At 31.1% G+C, this 18,011-nt stretch overlaps 1 protein-coding gene across 2 annotated transcripts; it reads right to left on the reverse strand.

Moving 5' to 3' along the window:
- Positions 1-3,671: 3,671 nt before the first annotated feature.
- Positions 3,672-10,284, reverse strand: LOC132270850 (uncharacterized). Of its 2 annotated transcripts, XM_059772059.1 has the most exons (4): positions 9,674-9,841; positions 6,530-7,067; positions 4,973-5,728; positions 3,675-3,968 (listed from the first exon to the last, which is right to left on the reverse strand). In XM_059772059.1, the coding sequence occupies exons 1-4, from the start codon at positions 9,709-9,711 to the stop codon at positions 3,816-3,818; spliced, it is 1,485 nt and encodes a 494-aa protein (XP_059628042.1). In that variant the 5' UTR covers positions 9,712-9,841; the 3' UTR covers positions 3,675-3,815. The 2 variants fall into 2 exon arrangements, with proteins under 2 accessions (XP_059628043.1, XP_059628042.1); XM_059772060.1 differs by lacking the exon at positions 6,530-7,067 and having other exon boundaries at positions 3,672-3,968; positions 9,674-10,284.
- Between the last annotated feature and the right edge of the window lie 7,727 nt (positions 10,285-18,011).

Raw genomic sequence — 18,011 nt, forward strand, 5'->3', positions numbered from 1 at the left:
CCGCTTGTGCGAGATAAGAGGAGATCCGTTTGTTGCTAGACTTGTTAGGGATATGATTTACTCCTTTGACTTCCTCAAATTATGACAGATTTGTCAGGGATATGATTTACTCCTGTAACTTCCTCAAATTATGCCATGATTATCTTTACCCTATTGAACCACGTCATATTTCATTATCCTTGATAATGAAATATTACTAGTCTAATCCAATGGAAATATTTTCCCTATCAATGAGTATAAGCTAAGCCGAAAACTTTGATGAAAGTATATTTATCTAAAAATAAATAAATTTCACTTAAAATATAAATATAAATTTCACTTAAAACATATTTAAAAATAAATAAATATGTATTTTATTAATATTTTATATTTATATATGTTTATACTACGTATATTCAAAAGGTAAAATAATTCCAATCACCGCCTCTGGGCATTCATTATTTCACAAATATTTATTGAAATAGAAATGTGACAAGATGGCACTAGCTGCTAAAAGATACCAGTAGTTTTTAAAGTGAAGGTTGGTGGGAACATTATTTTATAGTACGGAGTAGTATTTATTAAAGGGAAAAAGAAAAAGAAAAAGAAAAAGAAAAAGGCTATCCGGATAGTGGATGTGTGAAAAAATAAAGGGATAGAAAAAGTATAGACTAATTTATATGCTTTTTCCGAACAGTGTGTGTTATTTTACACTAATTTATATTTCAATGAAAATTACATTAAACTTAATAAAAATAATATTAACAATAAATATAAGTTTTAATCCCAAAGGTTTGACTCCAATGGTGACGGACTTGTGATTGGAGCAAATTACGTCCACTGAAATTTTTTACTTTTGCTATTATATCCACTATTATACTTATAAAATTTTGAGATTGAAATTCTGCGATCAACATTTCTAGTTAAAAACGTCCCTCTCACATACTATTTTGAGTCTTCCCTGACTCTGGTGCAGGCTCTAACGAGTTCTGTGTGGTGGCGGGGCGCCTTGGAGGATACAGGATTATATATATATATATATATATATATATATAGATATTGCAAATAGAGACAAACCAAATTAACTTGCAGTGATGCCTTCTTTATGTTTAACATAAAGGTAAAGGACCAGGTCTACGTGTAAAACAAGAAAGAGGTAAAAAGAGAAATAGGCTTGTGACATTCAGAACTGAGCAGAAAGTAGGAAAGCAAAAAACATGACTTTGCTTTTTTGAGTTACAGTAGAAAACAAAAAGAACGTTTTATTTGGTAGTAATATATATTTACAAGGCGTACAAAATATTTGTAAATTTTTTATTTAATTTTAAAATTTTCCATTATTATCAAAAAATCTTAAAATATAGAAATTTATGCGATTCAATTATTTCACATATATTAATATTACCAAATAAAATACACGATAATAAAATATAATATTCAATTTAAAATCACAAATTTTAATAATGCCTAATACGTAAATACAAAGTAAGATATACTACAAAAACGCTCTTACCGATGCGCATGCATTGTGTACAACATTATTATGTGATATATATTATATATCTAACATATATTTTGTTATAATAAATTAATTAAAAATATATTTTATATGTAAAAAAAAAATATAATGAATTATAATATTCTAAATTAATTACAATATAATATTTACATATAAAGTAATATAGATATGGTATATAATAATATAAAATATATATTGCATAATAATTTATTAATATTATATATTAAAAAAATATTTTGTAGTAAATAAAAAAATAATCTACACTATTATATAATATATATTACTATATAATTTGTAGCATATTAGTATATAACATGAATAATACTCGGTATAAATTTTGTTTGAGATGAACAGTGCCCGTGCCCTTGTAGTAACCGTGTAGCAAAACATTTTTGGGATAGAGTGCCAAAAACATATGTCATAGGAATCACTTTTTTTTCATCTTTTATTTACAAAAATGGAAAACATTATCTATAATAAAAGCAAAAACATAGGGTTAAACATGATTTTTGTTTTTATTTTGCCTTTTTGAAAGTTGGCAATACAAAACTATAAATGTTTCCCCTTAGTGAGCACACTCTAGAAAATTCAAATTAAATCAAAATGACAAAATATGTGGAATTTGAATTCCAACGTTTCCATAAGTTCTCGAAATAAAAATTATGTAGCCTAACTTCAGAAAATGATATGTAGTCTTGAGTGGTCAACTATACAGTTCACATTCTCCTTCCCTTAGGGGAACACTTTTTGCATTCCAAGGTAGTACAAACTTGTTGCTCTCTTCTTATATTGTGAGTTCAATTTTTTTTATTTTTTTCATTTTAAAAAAAGGTTGTATGCTTAATCTTGCAATATGTGTGTGTGTGTCAATATGATATAAATATTTGTATTTTATATTGATTGATGTGACAGTTACTGAGTAAAACAATTAACGACGAGAGATAATCTATTCTTATCTTTTACTTATAATTATCTTTTACTAACAAAGAATCTTTGTTAGACTCTATTAGATAGAATAACAATAAAAATCGATCGATTTTATATCATTACTCATATTGATATTCTGACTAAGATTATACGTACTTACCCGAAAATATTAAAAAAAAATTCCTACTCAATCTATATATATATATATATATATATATATTTATAATTTTGCCAAACAATTCCTAATATGAGAAGTGTCCTAAGTGTACGTATGGAGTAAAATGGTAGCATGCATTCTAGAGATTTACAAAATATTTGCATAGACTTTACTAGGTTAACACTTTTATTACGAAGACATTTCTATTTTCCAATTTGCATAGATTCACATTTTGTTTTCATCTTGAAGAAACCCTCAGTTTCAAATTTAAGAGGAAAAACATAGTTAACGTGATACTTTTAATTTAAAAAATCAACTTTTTTATGCTATATATTTGAGCCATTCCATTTAAATACGTAGTACTGCTTTACTCAGTTTCCAATTTAAGACTTTATATGATGATATTATATTATATTTGTCTGGGTTAAAGAAAACACTGGTGTGTGTTGACATTCCCTTTCTTCTGGGAAGAGTTTAATCAGTTCTTTTCTCAAAGAAAACCTATAAGCTTATAAGTAACTCAACTTTTGGGTAAAATGCTAGTTTTGGAACTAGTATCTAGAATGGCGCCAAATGGTAAATGATTTAGGGCTCGCTTGGCAGCTGTTTTAAAACTCGAATAGCGCTAGGACACCGCAACTGTTTTTTGTTTTCAGACAACTGAAAATCGAAAAACTATACAAATACTCTGCTTGGTTCAGTTTTCTGAAAACTCAATTATAAAAAGGTCTGTCTTTAGAGACATGTCTTTTATAATTCTCTAAAAACTATTCTATATTTTTTGAGAATGATTTTTAGAGTTACAAAATAAATAGACCCCTAGTTTTTTGGTTTATTGTTTCCCAGATTATCCATTCCCTCTTTAAAGAGGCTGTCTATTTATATTTTATATTTCAGTATTAAATAACAAATACTATATAATAAACAAAAATATCTGCGTTACTAAAGAAGAAAATCAAAATAACTTATGCACATATTATTAGTATATGGGAAACATAGTAAAATTAGTAAAGTAGTAATAAAAGTGTTTTGCGCAATATTATTACCAAACAAATTTAAACATTCTAAGTATAAAAAGTGCTTTAATAAAGAACAATGCTTTCTTTAATAAATGCATCATTTAATACCTAACATAATTTAAACATACTAAGTATAAAAAGTGCTTTAATAAAGAACAATGCTTTCTTTAATAAATGCATCATTTAATACCTAACATATTTTTTACTGACAGTTTTATGACAGATAAAAGCTCTTTAAAAGTGCTTTCATCATTATAGCAGTTCCGCCAAACGAGCACTTAACATCTTCAGCACTTTGATCCCTTGAGGTGAAGACATCAGTCAGAGCCGTTTCAGATATTAGAGCAGCCTTCAGCAGATTCAAAGCCTGCACCAAAAAACAAAAAAAAAAAAAAATAAATAAATAAGGTTCTCCCAATTATTCAGAAGAAAAAAAACAGAGGTAACCCCAATTGTATGGAAGTGCAGAAGCAATTTTTTTTCCCCTAATTGTAGCCCACTAAATTGTGAGAAATCAAAGTACAAGCAGCAGTCATCGTTCAAATTAACCTAACCTCAAATTTGGTGCATCTTTCCATGCTTAATGAAAGTTACAGACGATGACATGAATCACTGCTATAGATCAGCCAGAGAGTAAAATCCAATGGGTGCTATTGTTGTAGTTTCTTGATGCCATATGCTTGTATTTTCTTCTCAAATTGTTTGCGTTTATGCATGTTAAACTAAAAGAACTTCAAACAATGATATTCCAATTGTAAATTACTCGGTTATTATGGAAATCAACTTTCTTTCGAGAATCTAATATCCCCAACCAATGGTTAACTGTTATTTTCTATTATCAAGGGAAATGGGGAGTTTTCATTGGCCAGAGGTACTACATAGTAGGTACCAGGCTATTAAAATTTTTTTCCCCTGAAAGGAATATGTATCGCTGCATTGTTGTTTAACATGCAAGACCACAAGGACATTATGGACACCTAGTATGTCTCTAAGTGTAAAGGAATTCAACCTGTCAAGGAAGAAGCTGCAGGAACCTCTTGCTAACTATTGCGTAATTGAAAATTATCAATTAAAAATATGTGTCCTGCATGCTGTATTAGGTTGATTTCCAAAAATTCATGGCAGAATCCTTATTTATATAACAAAATAATTAGTTCTCTGCCACATTTCGGGTAACATGAGATTCAAAATTTGCTATTTGAAAACTACCTTAAAACCTACACATAATCCAACCTTAAAACCTACACATAATCCAACTAGTTAGCTATGCACGTTCGAAACATGTCAAAACTATCAATAATTATAGGAGGAAAAAAAAAAAAAAAAAAGAAAAAAAGAAAAGAAAAGAAAAGAAAAAAGATGAGAATTTACCTCCTCCCCACCCACTGTCACCACTTTCTGGTCAACATCTGTTATGGGCACATCCAACTTGCCAAGAAATGAAATGCTTGAGATGGGAGAGAGCGGTGTGACAACTAAGTCATCAGTCACCATGAACTTGGCCGGTCCCTTCACAAATCCTCCCCCTCCTGTGGTTTCCCCAGTAGAAGACTTCGGATTCACCATGGACAAGAGTCCCAATTCTTGTCCAAAGCAGCAACCATCGAATTTGGATGTCATAGGGTGGACAAACAACTCACCATCAGTCGCTCCACAAGTATAGAGCAAGTATTGGCGACTGGAACTTTCTTCAATATGCAGTAGCTGGTTCTCACATGCAAAGAAAGGAGCAAGCTTGGGACTGAGTAACACGTTTTTGAGTTCCTCAGATTTCAAGTAGTTTTCAGTGGTTAGATCATTGATGTTTTTGTACAAACTGTCAAAAGTTCCAAGTGAAGACTTTCCACCCAAAAGTTTTAATATAGATCCAAGAGGAAATGTGAGGAAGCTGAAGAGGAAGTCCACAAAATCTTCTCTACATTCTGCATATAATACCTTATTCCTAGATTTGCTTATGAAAATAGTCAAGCTCATCTTCTTTGGGTCACTGGTTGCAGACCTTTTGCCTAGCGATTTAGCCATGTTTCTGGTTTCAATCTCTATAGGATCACTAGCTCCTTTCGCTAATGAAATCAATTGCGTTAAAGGTGCCTTGGTGAGTAATGAGAGTCGAAGCAATTGCAAAATCTGACCGAATAATCAGAAAAAGAAGAAATAAAACATTCAGAAGCGGATTAGCAGCAGAAAAGCAGAAGAAATAAGAAAACAACCAATCCTCTCTACCCTTGCCAGTGAACTTAATGAATTGGCATTCAATTCAACACACAAAACAGTTTGTAAAAACTCACTATAAAAAATGAAAATAACAGAGATATTCTTGCAGGAACACACAAAGAAATGAAGAAAAATGTAAAACATGTTAAACATAAACAAAAAGAAAACAAGAACGATGATGAAATACCGAAGAGGAATCTTGAAGTTGATGAAAAAATTATAAAGAAAAATTGCTGTTGAAGTTCTTTACCACAACTTGTTTTTGAAGATGTGAATGAACAAGGAAAGAGAACAATTAAAGATAAGAGCCTATTTTCTTATGCTAATGAGATTTTGGTTAAAATTAATGTGTAAATTAAACAAAGCTTGGAATAGGTAGGATATTACAACCATAAATGAGAGTGATTGAACCGATTAATTTGCTATGAGCTATAACATCAAATTGGATTTGGAATGACACTAAAACATAATGGAACAGTCTCTTTCAAATGATATTGGAAGTTGGAACAGAATTTGCTCATCTTAAAATTTATTTATAACAGAATCAAATATATTATTTTAATTCTACTGTCACAGGACTAGCACAAAAGAACATATAATAAATGATGATGTGTTGCAACCTTGAAACAATGGAACCACATTAATTCCTTATACTAGCTACTTTTACTGGACTAGCATGAAAGATTGTAAAACACATAAATCTTGACTTGTTACCTCCTCTGGTCCAATATTCAAACTCCGACTCTCAAGCTCATTTGCATCCACGATGCCAAGCTTTTTCAGTAGCACCATACTTGGGGGTATTGAGCCAGACATAATTTGCAAATCATCACTTACCAAAAACCTCTCTGTTCCTCCCTTAAGAAATTCTCCTTCACCTTCATCACAAGAAGCCTCGGTAGTATGTTCTGACAAAGTCACCAGTTCATCCATTACTTCTCCGCAGTGGCAACGGACATTGGAAAACTCACTTAAAATGCCTTTACCTTCCTTTCTGCAGTTTGAATCTCCACAAATATAGTAGCATTCGACAGGGTTTAACTTACCTACAATCGCTTGTTTTAAGTTACTGCATTGAAATTTGGACAATCTTCTCAGCTGAAGCAACATGTCCTGGCAAGCTTCTGTGCTTAAAAATTGTGCATCAAGATTCTCAACACTTCTATATAAGTTATTCATGCATCCAATCACAGTCGGTGGTGACTTGTCATGGAGGAGATTGACAATGGTTCCCACGGACAAAGTCAAGAAGCTGAAGAGAAGATCAACAAAATCCTTATTCGATTCAACAAAGACAACTAGATTCTTCTTCTTTTCAACCAAAACTTCAATTTTGATGTCCTGTTTGCTAGTTGTGAGTTTGAGTCAAGCTAAACTGAATAGGAGACAGTGAAAGAAGAAAAACAATGGTTCCACTTGTATTACTGAAAATGTTTCTAAGGGAGAAAACACTGTAAAATAGGAAACTACTGACATAGTTGTAAAACATTGCAGATACATATTGTTAATCTGTTCCTTGCTCAGTCTGAGCCACTACCATTGCACCAAGCAATGACCCCTACAAGACATTGTACTAGTCTAAACTATTTGTATTCTTATTTTACCCAAAACTTAAGTCAAATAAAATGGAAGTCACAATAATTGAAGCTTCCCCATATTAAAAAGCATGAAAAAACCCACAACTGTCATTAACATACTGTAGGGGTTCTTTATTATAAGATTCGTAACACTATAAAATATTAATGAAAAGGTGAAATCAAGAACACAATAAGAGGGACCCAGAGATAAGATCTGGATGGAGGAGGAAAAGCAGACAACCCCGTGAGAAATTGGTGAAGGTAGGGATGGTTGTATCTGTGACAAATTCTGAATGCTGGTGTGTTAATTCTTCTTGTTCTCACTCTGCCTTTAATGCTTGCTCTAAGGGTGTCTATAGTCCTTAGCACCTCTGGTATTACCCAGAGGTCCTTGATTTTCCTGGTCCTTGCCTTGTACCCTATCGAGTTATCTCTTTACGAGGCGCGATGTACCACCCCCTTTATCATGAGCATTAAATGCATTTGGCTTTATGAGAACGGCGGTAGCTGAGCCAATAATGACTCTGTCAGGGCATTAATGGTGATGGTAAGATTCTCTGTCACAATACATATCCACCATCTCAGTGGTCAGAGCCATCATTCGTGTTAGGCATCTTCTGACTTTTCATCCACCAATCCAAAATCTTTCAAACTGTCATCAGTTGTAAACATGCGAGTAGGACTTATCCACATCTCGCTTTTTGTTTGACAACTTGGGTTCGAGGTCTTAGCAATTAGGTATGACGCTGGAATCATGCTTGGGATTCAAGGGTTGCCCTCTCAAGATTTGTTTACCTGGTGAGATGCCAGGGTTTTGCTTGTGACTCGAGGGTTGGCCAGGTTTGATGACCAGGTGAGATGCCATGGTTTTGCTTGTGACTATAGGATTGCCCTCTTGAGGTTTGATGACCTGATGAGATGCCAAAGTTTTGCTTATGTTCAATCAATGGGTGTTTGACTTCTCAGTGTGCCACGTGGGCAACAGTCCAAGTGTGTTTGCCTTCGGCCCATGTGGAGTAGCTTAATAGGACACCTACAGATACAATTATGAAATAAATTGGCAAAATTTATACAGTCTAACTGGAGAGTGATATTATTATTGAACCCCAAGGGGATAGCCTAAATGCCAAAGGCTCTCACCTCAAATCTTGTTGGGAGTTCAAATCCTTTGGGGCCATCTCTAGGGAGTTTTTCCGATAATTGTCCGGTGCATATGCAACGGGAGACAACATGTGACCAGTGGTGGTCCCAATGAAACTTCACTTATGGTCCCAAAAATTCAATGAATTGTTTTTTGTTCAACAAACATACATTGGGCCCAAAATAGAGAGTTTGAAAATAAAATTAAACTTGTGTCTTTTGAAACTTATAAAATTTTTAATATGGACCATTTTAACCATACTCTTCAAAGAAAAAATCACGTGAAACAAAATTTAAGTTTATTCTTATTGTAGTCCTTATCTAAATATATATACTAATAATACTTTTAATTGTCACTTGCTAAATAACAATTTGTATGACTACAGTTCTTGTATAAGTTACTAAAGTAATACTTTTGTATTCTTAACACTTGTGAAATTTTGTTTAGTTAAAATTATTTTGTTTCTTAATCTTTTATCAAGGTAATAATGATATATATTTCTCATAGCAAAATCAAAGTACTCAAAAAGTTTTTGAAAATTGAAACAATTCCTATGTACTATGACTGTATATGTACTATGACTGTATATTATAAATAAAATTATATTACAATTGATTTTTTTTATAAAAAAAAATAATAATAAATCAAAATTTAGTTACATAATACAAGTTTGCCCTCGAAAGTAAAATTTGCCGCTCCGCCCTGGCGGCGGACCTAGCCAACCAGGTGATAATTGCCTTGTTTGGTGGCATGGGATTGGAGCCTTGGAATCAGAGAAAATTTTGGTTCAATTTTCAGAGTTACTTTTCTCTAATTCCTCCAAAATTCCATGCCAGCCAAACATAGCGTAAGTGAAATTGAGTTGTAAACAAATGATCCTAACATAAATTACTAGAAAACACTAGTTTCACTAACAAAATATCTTGATAAGTTTTAAAATTGCAATTTTTTTTGGGGTGCATTATTATAAATCCACAATATTCACCGAAAACAAATAAAACGTCACATCCTACAAGGCTACTTATTATTCCTAAATAGACAGCAGTAATAGTTAATTAGGCGAAATTTTAATAGCATGATAAAAAAACAAATAGATAAAAAATTTGCATATGGAAGTAAATAGAGGAGACGGTAAGTCACCGGAATGGTACTAGTTTGGGGTGAAAAATTATAATCATCGTCGGAGTTCGAAGGATAATCTAGTTCGCCGGACCCACGAGCAGCACCAAAACCCGAATCCAACTCTCCGGACCCACGAGCAGCACCAAAACCCCCACCGGAACTAGGACTTCCCTTTACCCGAGTGGCACTGGAAAATGGGAGAGAGATGACGATAGGATATGACATCTCGACTTTGGGAGGGAGGGAGGGAGGGAGAGAGAGAGGAGAGGGTTTCTGGTGATCACCTCACCTGAACTATGCGATTTTCTAAATGGAAGGGTGTGAAAGTTGCTGAATGCAAAAGAAATTATTCCTTGGTTAAAAATGCAAAAGAAAACAGAGGTGTGAGGGTAAAATTGTCAATTCATTTAAGAATAATGATAGAGCACCCTAAAAATATTCCCGAAATAATTGTCTTTAAGATAAAAACCAGACTCCATCTCTCAGAAAAACTGATAAGTAATTTGAAGATTTTGTAAGTCATCCGCTTTCACTTTCTCTGAACTTTGTAGGTTTAGGATTTCATCTAATAGACCACAAAGATTTATACAAAACATTTCAAAATTATATAATAAAATAAAAATAAAAATAAAACCCCCAATTTCTTTGATTCTACCGTCACCATGTCTATTTCATGTTTTGCCTTAATTCTTGCTTTCAAAAATTGTGAAAGAGAGTATTGATTGAATAGTTACTGGAGAAAAAAACTCATTACAAAGCCTAAAAGGAGTGTGAAGTCCGGATCAATCTTGTTGTGAAAATGTGTTTTGTTATTTATTTATTTTTAATTTGTGAAAACATATATATATATATATATATGTTAGATTTGTGTATTTAACCGCCATATCTTCACATCATTGCCTTTTTCTATCCACGATCATTGAATTATTTTTCTTTTCTTTTTTACTTTACGCGAAATTATAAAGGAGGTTTGTTAGCTGAGTCTTACCTTTTAAGGAGTCTGGGCCACATTCGGTGATTATTTCGGGATAAAATTCGTTGCTCTATTCTATTCATTTAATAGAGAAAAAAAAAATGGAAATTTTTATCTAAAAAAAAAAAAATTAACGAGAAATTGTTCATCATATATGGTTTTGGGTAAATTAGAGTGAAAAAGAAAAAAAGAAAAAGAACACATATATATACACACACACACACACAAGGACAAACTACATGCAGGTTCAACTACAATATACTCCTATGTCCTACTCAATTGCTGGAGTAATTTTAGTATCTTCCCGACTAGTGTGTGTTATGAAATTAATATTTTACACTCATTTATATTTCAAAGAAAATTAATATTTTACACTCATTTATATTTCAAAGAAAATTAATATTTTACACTCATTTATATTTCAAAGAAAATTAATATTTTACACTCATTTATATTTCAAAGAAAATTACATTAAACTTAATAAAAACAATACTACCAAGAAATATAAGTTTCAATCCGGGTTTGGCTCCAATCGGGACGGACTTGTGATGGACTCAGTGGGGACAATTGCGTCCACTGTAATTTTTTACTTTTGCTATTATACCTACTAATTTTGCTTTTCTTAATTATATACTCAACCTTTTTAGTTAAAAAGTCGTCGACTCTCACATACTCGCATACTTTTTTGAATCCGTCCCGATTCTGGTGCACGCTTTACGAGTACTGTGTGGTGGTGGGGCGTCTTGGATGATACAGGACTAGTAATTCAAAATATATATATATATATATTGCAAATAGATACAAACCAAATCATTGCAGTGGTGCCTTCTTTACGTTTATGCGTACAACATAAGGGTAAAGGAAGTAGGCTACGTGTAAAACAAGAAAGAGGAAATAAAGAGAAATAGGCTTATGACATTAAGCACTGAGAAGCATGCCTTTACTTTTTTTCAGTTACAGTAGAAAACAAATATATATATTTACAAGGGCTTACAAAATATTTTAAAATTTTTATTTTATTATCAAAAAATCTTAAAATATAGGCGATTCAATTATTTCACAAATATTAACATTACCAAATACATGATAATAAAATACAATGGTTCCTGTGGACAAAGTGAAGAAGCTGAAGAGAAGATCAACGAAATCCTTGTCCAGCATATGAGGGTATAGATAGTAATTAAAAGAAATAATGATTCGGAAAGTTACAAACAAAATTTGAAACTTAATGAATTAGTTTCAATGACCCTTTCATTTTGAATAAAGATCTTATATTTGCCCTTTTCCAAATATAGAAAGAAAGAAAACGTTTTTATTTTTTATTATTGTGATTGTGACAAGCGGGTCGATGGGGAAAATAAGAATTCCAACCCCGAAAATGATAAAATATACTAAAAAGAAAGGGAAAACTCCATATCTTATCTTTATTCGTTTTTTCAAACACAAAGGTATTACTTTTAGAATTCGGTAAAGAGACAAATTATTATTATATATATCAGAAAAGCAAGATGAATTCTATTTCATATTGATTAGTCCAATACAGTAAGTAATGGAAATTATTAATTATATTATAAATAAAATTAGCCAATTTTTCGAGTCAAGTTGATTCAGATTATTCCAACGTTTGATTATTTATTTGTTTGTTGCACAAAAAAACTTTTTGAATTTCAGGTAGAAAGATATTTCACTAACAAAAAGGCTTTTAGCGCTGCCCAATATCCCTTCTTTTTCCACATATTTTTTCGAATACGCTTTTTTGATATAGAAGTACGTTTTTTTGGAACTGCCATTTTAAAATTACGAGATCACTCATTGTTATAGTTGGATGTGAAAGACATCTATTGTTCAAAACGAATTGTTCTTTACTATTCATTATCTATCTATTTATTCTCTAGATAATATTCTCTTCATAAAAAATAAATATAGATATGTGAAAATCGTATAAAATATTACTAAAAAAAAAAAAAGAATATGATATATGATTATTATGTGATTTAAAAAAATTGTTTTTTCTATTCCCTACAATATCTTGAAGAAAGAAAAATTTGTACTGATTGGTATCTTTATTTCTCATTCTTTCTCACTTAAATCTATATCTGTAGAATCCGATATATCATAGAAACGAAATTGGTTGAAGTTTATAAAATCCAACCTCCATTTCTGTTTCTGTCTATTTTCTGCGTTCGATATTTCATTTACATGTAATAAAATACATCAAAAAGTTTAAGAAACCAACTTTTCCCTACTGAAAAAACTTTCATCTTTTTTTCTATTAATTGGTCAAGCCCGAGGAAGGGGTATTTCTAATTTCACATTTCAAATTTGAATGGGACTAGTAATTAATCTGTTAAAAGATACGTGACATAATACTAGTTAATAATTTTGAATAAACTAACTACAATGGCGAGTTCTTATCTTATTAGGCCAAGTTGTTGATCTTAGTTGATCCTATGATTAATATCAGAATCAAAGACCTTTTTTTGGTATAATTCTTCATCCTTGCTCTATGGGAGAGAAATTTTTGTAATAATACTAAAAATTGTAAGTTTTTCTATCTTCATAAATATCTTAATTAAGAACTAAGTATTCACTTTTTACTAGTAATTTATTTGACCAATTCTAATTTTTTGATTTGAATATTTGAAGTATTTAGGAAAGACTCAAAATAAATAAGAATAGAAAATTCTAAAATTTTCTTTAAGTTAGTTTAAGTTAGTGCATATCTTTATTTTTTTTATTGACTCCTTTCGAAAAAGGCAAGATCTGGCGAATCGGAAACAATTAATTACTTTTTATTTTTTTATGGAACATACATATCAATATGCATGGATCATACCTTTGATTCCACTTCCAGTTCCTATGTTAATAGGAGTGGGGCTTCTTCTTTTTCCGACGGCAACAAAAAATCTCCGTCGTATATGGGCTTTTCTAAGTGTTCTATTGTTAAGTATAGTCATGATTTTTTCGATCGATCTGTCTATTCAGCAAATGAATAGCAGTTCTATCTATCAATATGTATGGTCTTGGATCATCAATAATGATTTTTCTTTAGAATTGGGCTACGTAATCGATCCACTTACTTCTATTATGTCAATATTAATTACTAGTGTTGGAATATGGTTCTTATTTATAGTGATAATTATATGTCTCATGATCAAGGATATTTGAGATTTTTTGCTTATATGAGTTTTTCAGTACTTCCATGTTGGGATTAGTTACTAGTTCAAATTTGATACAAATTTATATTTTTTGGGAATTGGTTGGAATGTGTTCCTATTTATTAATAGGATTTTGGTTCACACGACCGGTTGCGGCAAATGCTTGTCAAAAAGCGTTTGTAACTAATTGTGTAGGGGATTTTGGTTTATTATTAGGAATTTTAGGTTTTTATTGGATAACAGGTAGTTTTGAATTTCGGGATTTATTCGAAATAGTAAATAACTTGATTTTAAAAAATGAGGTCAATTTATCATTTATTACTGTGTGTGCCGTTCTAGTATTTGTCGGTGCAGTTGCTAAATCTGCACAATTCCCCCTTCATGTATGGTTACCTGATGCCATGGAAGGGCCTACTCCTATTTCGGCTCTTATACATGCTGCTACTATGGTAGCGGCAAGAGTTTTTATTGTAGCTCGGCTTCTTCCTCTTTTCACAGTCATACCTTACATACTGAATCTAATATCTTGGATAGGTATAATAACAGTATTATTAGGCGCTACTTTAGCTCTTGCTCAAAAAGACATTAAGAGAAGTTTAGCCTACTCTATAATGTCTCAGTTGGGTTATATGATGTTAGCTCTAGGTATGGGGTCTTATCGAACTGCTTTATTTCATTTGATTACCCATGCATATTCGAAAGCATTATTGTTTTTAGGATCCGGATCTGTTATTCATTCAATGGAAACTATTGTAGGATATTCTCCAGATAAAAGTCAGAATATGGTTTTTATGGGGGGTTTAACAAAACATGTACCAATCACAAAAATTTCTTTTTTATTAGGTACACTTTCTCTTTGTGGTATTCCACCTCTTGCTTGTTTTTGGTCCAAAGATGAAATTCTTAATGATAGTTGGTTGTATTCACCAATTTTTGCAATAATAGCTTGCTCTACAACAGGATTAACTGCATTTTATATGTTTCGGATCTATTTACTTACTTTGAGGGTCATTTAATCGTTCATTTTCAAAATTATAGCAGCAAAAAAAATACCCCGTTCTATTCAATATCTCTATGGGGTAAAGTAGGCTCGAAAACAATTAACAAAAATTTTCGCTTATTAACTTTATTAACAATGAATAATAATGAAAGTGCTTCGTTTTTTTCAAAGAAGACATATCGAATTGAGGAGAATATAAGAAAGATGACACGAACCTTTATTACTATTTCTCATTTTTGCAATAAGAACACTTATTCATATCCTTATGAGTCGGACAATACTATGTTATTTCCTCTGCTTGTATTAGCCCTATTCACTTTGTTCGTTGGATCCATAGGAATTCCTTTCAATCACGAAGGAGTGGATTTGGATATATTATCCAAATGGTTAAATCCGACTATAAACCTTTTACATCAAAATTCGAATGATTTGATGGATTGGTATGAATTTGTGAAAGATGCAATTTTTTCAGTTAGTATAGCTTATTTTGGAATTTTTATAGCATCTTTTTTAAATAAACCCGTTTATTCATCCTCGCAAAATTTGAACTTAATTAATTCATTTGCTAAAACGGGGCCTAAGAGAACTCTTAGGGACAAAATAATAAATGGGATGTATGATTGGTCATATAATCGTGGTTACATAGATGCTTTTTATGCAACATTTTTAATTGGAGGTACAAGAGGATTGGCTAAATTAATTCATTTTTTTGATAGACGGATAATTGATGGAATTACGAATGGGGTTGGTATTAATTCAGCAAACGCAACCTGATTCTTCTTCTTTTCAACCATAACTTCAATTTTGATAGTTGTATTACACAAAATGTTTTTCAGGGAGAAACACCGTACTTTAAAATAGGCAATTTACTAACAGAGTAGTAAAACATTGCAGATACATAGATCAAAGCTACTACTCTTTTATATATATATATATTTGGCACAAATGCACTACTTTTATACTTAAAACGGCGCTCAGTCTGAGCATTTATCATATTAGAACTAAATTAGTCCGAACATGTTTGGAATCAATATACTCCCTATATTCCAAATTAAGTGTTGTCTTTAAGAATTGTAACTCATTTTTATTCAAAGACAGACATCAAGTTAAAACGATTGTGAGTCACAATTTTAAAAAAGAGACGCTTAATTCGGTATATTATATTTTTGGTACAATGAGTAAGTGGGGGTCGCTCAAGGAAGCGATTGAAAAAGCTGCCTCTCGCATAATTGAGCTTGTCCTTCGTAAACAATTACTCCATCTACGTCACAGGTAATTGGAATGTAGTATTCTAACCAATGAATTTTTTTTACTTTTTATAAAAACATTTCATTTTTTATTAAAAAAATATAAAAGAAAGAAAGAAGAGAGAGCACTGTTACTCCGAGTTAAACTTAAAAGGTTATGAAAATGCTTTTATCTTTTCGGATCTTGGTTTATCGCGAGAACAGTTGTGATTGCAGTATATCGGATTTAGACTAATATTGGTATAAACTGATCAATTTATGAATGTATTTAACGAAATCGATTCTTAAAAAAAATTACGAATCAAACTATACGGCGAACCATGTTTTGAATATATATTTAAATTATATAATATAAGTCTAAGTTAAGCTGAAAACTTTGATGAAAGTACTTTTATCTAAAAATAAATAAAATTCACTTAAACACATAAATATAAATTTTACTTAAAATATATCTAAAAATAAATAAATAAATATTATATATATATATATATATATATTCGAAAGGTAAAATAATTACAATCACCGCGGGTCGGCATTCATTATTTCACAAACATTTGTTGAAACAGAAATGTGACAAGATGGCACTGGCTGGTAAAAGATACTTAGTGGTTTTTAAAGTGAAGGTTGGTGGGAACATTATTTTATTTTTATATTAATTATTAAAGGTTAACAGAAAAAGAAAAAGGCTATCAGGATATTGAATGTGTGGAAAAATAAAGGGAAAGGAAAAGTATAGTCGAACTCAAAGAATAAATCCTTTAGTTTTCTCGCATCGAGTGGCACCCTTCCTTAATCCTTAAGGCAGGAGTGAAAGGCCAACCTCCACTCTAAAAAAAGATATATTTAGGTTTATTTGTTTGGACATAAAATATTTTTTTTAAAATATTTTTTGATATTTGGTTGTTCTAAAATATTTATGAAGAAAAAAAATATTATAATTTAACAAAAATAATTTATCTATCAATTTTCGACAAGTTATTTTACATGACATGCCCGATGAACTTAAGTAGGGATATTTTTAAAATTTTTATTAAAAAATAAGAACATTTTAAATTTTTTATAAAATTTATAAAAAAAAAAAAAAAAAAAAAAATCAGTGGGGGTGGATAGGACTGCGCCTGTTCCCCACCCCAACCCTTATGTTTCTTCTAAAAATATAGAGAAAAAGAAGATGATTTGTATAAATCTTATTTGATTCATTATCCCTTTTAAAAATTGACAGTAAAATGAGTGATATAATCGTACAGAGAGTTTGTGATTATCCATTTTCTAACAAGTGAATTTTCGTATTATTATTAACACTCAAAAGCAAAATGAAACAAATGTTTTTATTTTTATTTTTATTTTTTATAATTATCTCTTTCATACCAGAGTCACAAGACAAAGACTATCTTTCTTTTTCCTCCAAAAATTGTTGACATTGTCCTCTCTCATATTTGTTTTTTGGTTCGCTTAAGTCTGACACCAACTTTTTCGTTGAAGCCTTGACATCAGAAATCTATTAGGCTTAAAAGGAAAACCATTATAAAAGTGAATAGCATGAATCTAACAAAGTAGGTCTCTAATTTTAGGAGTTAAAATTAAGATATGATTAATCATCTATATGCCATTTGCCAAAAAGTCCACGCCATTAGTAACTACCCTGTTTGATGCCCTAATCCGTAGTATGGCACCAAAATAACGTTCTTTTACCCAGCCAAAACATCTACTTTTTGACAGCCACAATAAGCTTTAAACTGTAAATTAGATTACCTTAATCCACCATAGCATGCATTTTCATGTCCCAAAAATCAACCATAACTCAAATGCTGCATTAAAAGTAACATACATTTCGATAACCGCCACAAGTTTGTCCCTAAGGGTCCATTTGACATGTGATTTGTTTTAGACATTTTGTTTTTGACTAAAAAAGAAATAATATTTTTGCTGTAAGAATATTTTGAAAATAAATCGAAAGTACGTTTGGAAACGATATTTT

Source organism: Cornus florida, unplaced genomic scaffold, assembly GCF_030987335.1.
Source record: "Cornus florida cultivar Cherokee Brave unplaced genomic scaffold, ASM3098733v1 CherokeeBrave_3.0.0_Hap2_Chr08, whole genome shotgun sequence".
In the NCBI taxonomy this organism is placed as follows: Eukaryota; Viridiplantae; Streptophyta; class Magnoliopsida; order Cornales; family Cornaceae; genus Cornus; species Cornus florida.

Bases quoted from the DNA above. Each gene is read 5' to 3' on its own strand.
- LOC132270850 (XM_059772059.1), bottom strand. From the start codon at position 9,711: ATGATTATAATTTTTCACCCCAAACTAGTACCATTCCG. The intron at 7,068-9,673 runs GTGACTTACCGT...TCTTCTCTTCAG, and splicing joins CCCAAACTAGTACCATTCCG to CTTCTTGACTTTGTCCGTGG. The intron at 5,729-6,529 runs GTAACAAGTCAA...TTATTCGGTCAG, and splicing joins TGAATATTGGACCAGAGGAG to ATTTTGCAATTGCTTCGACT.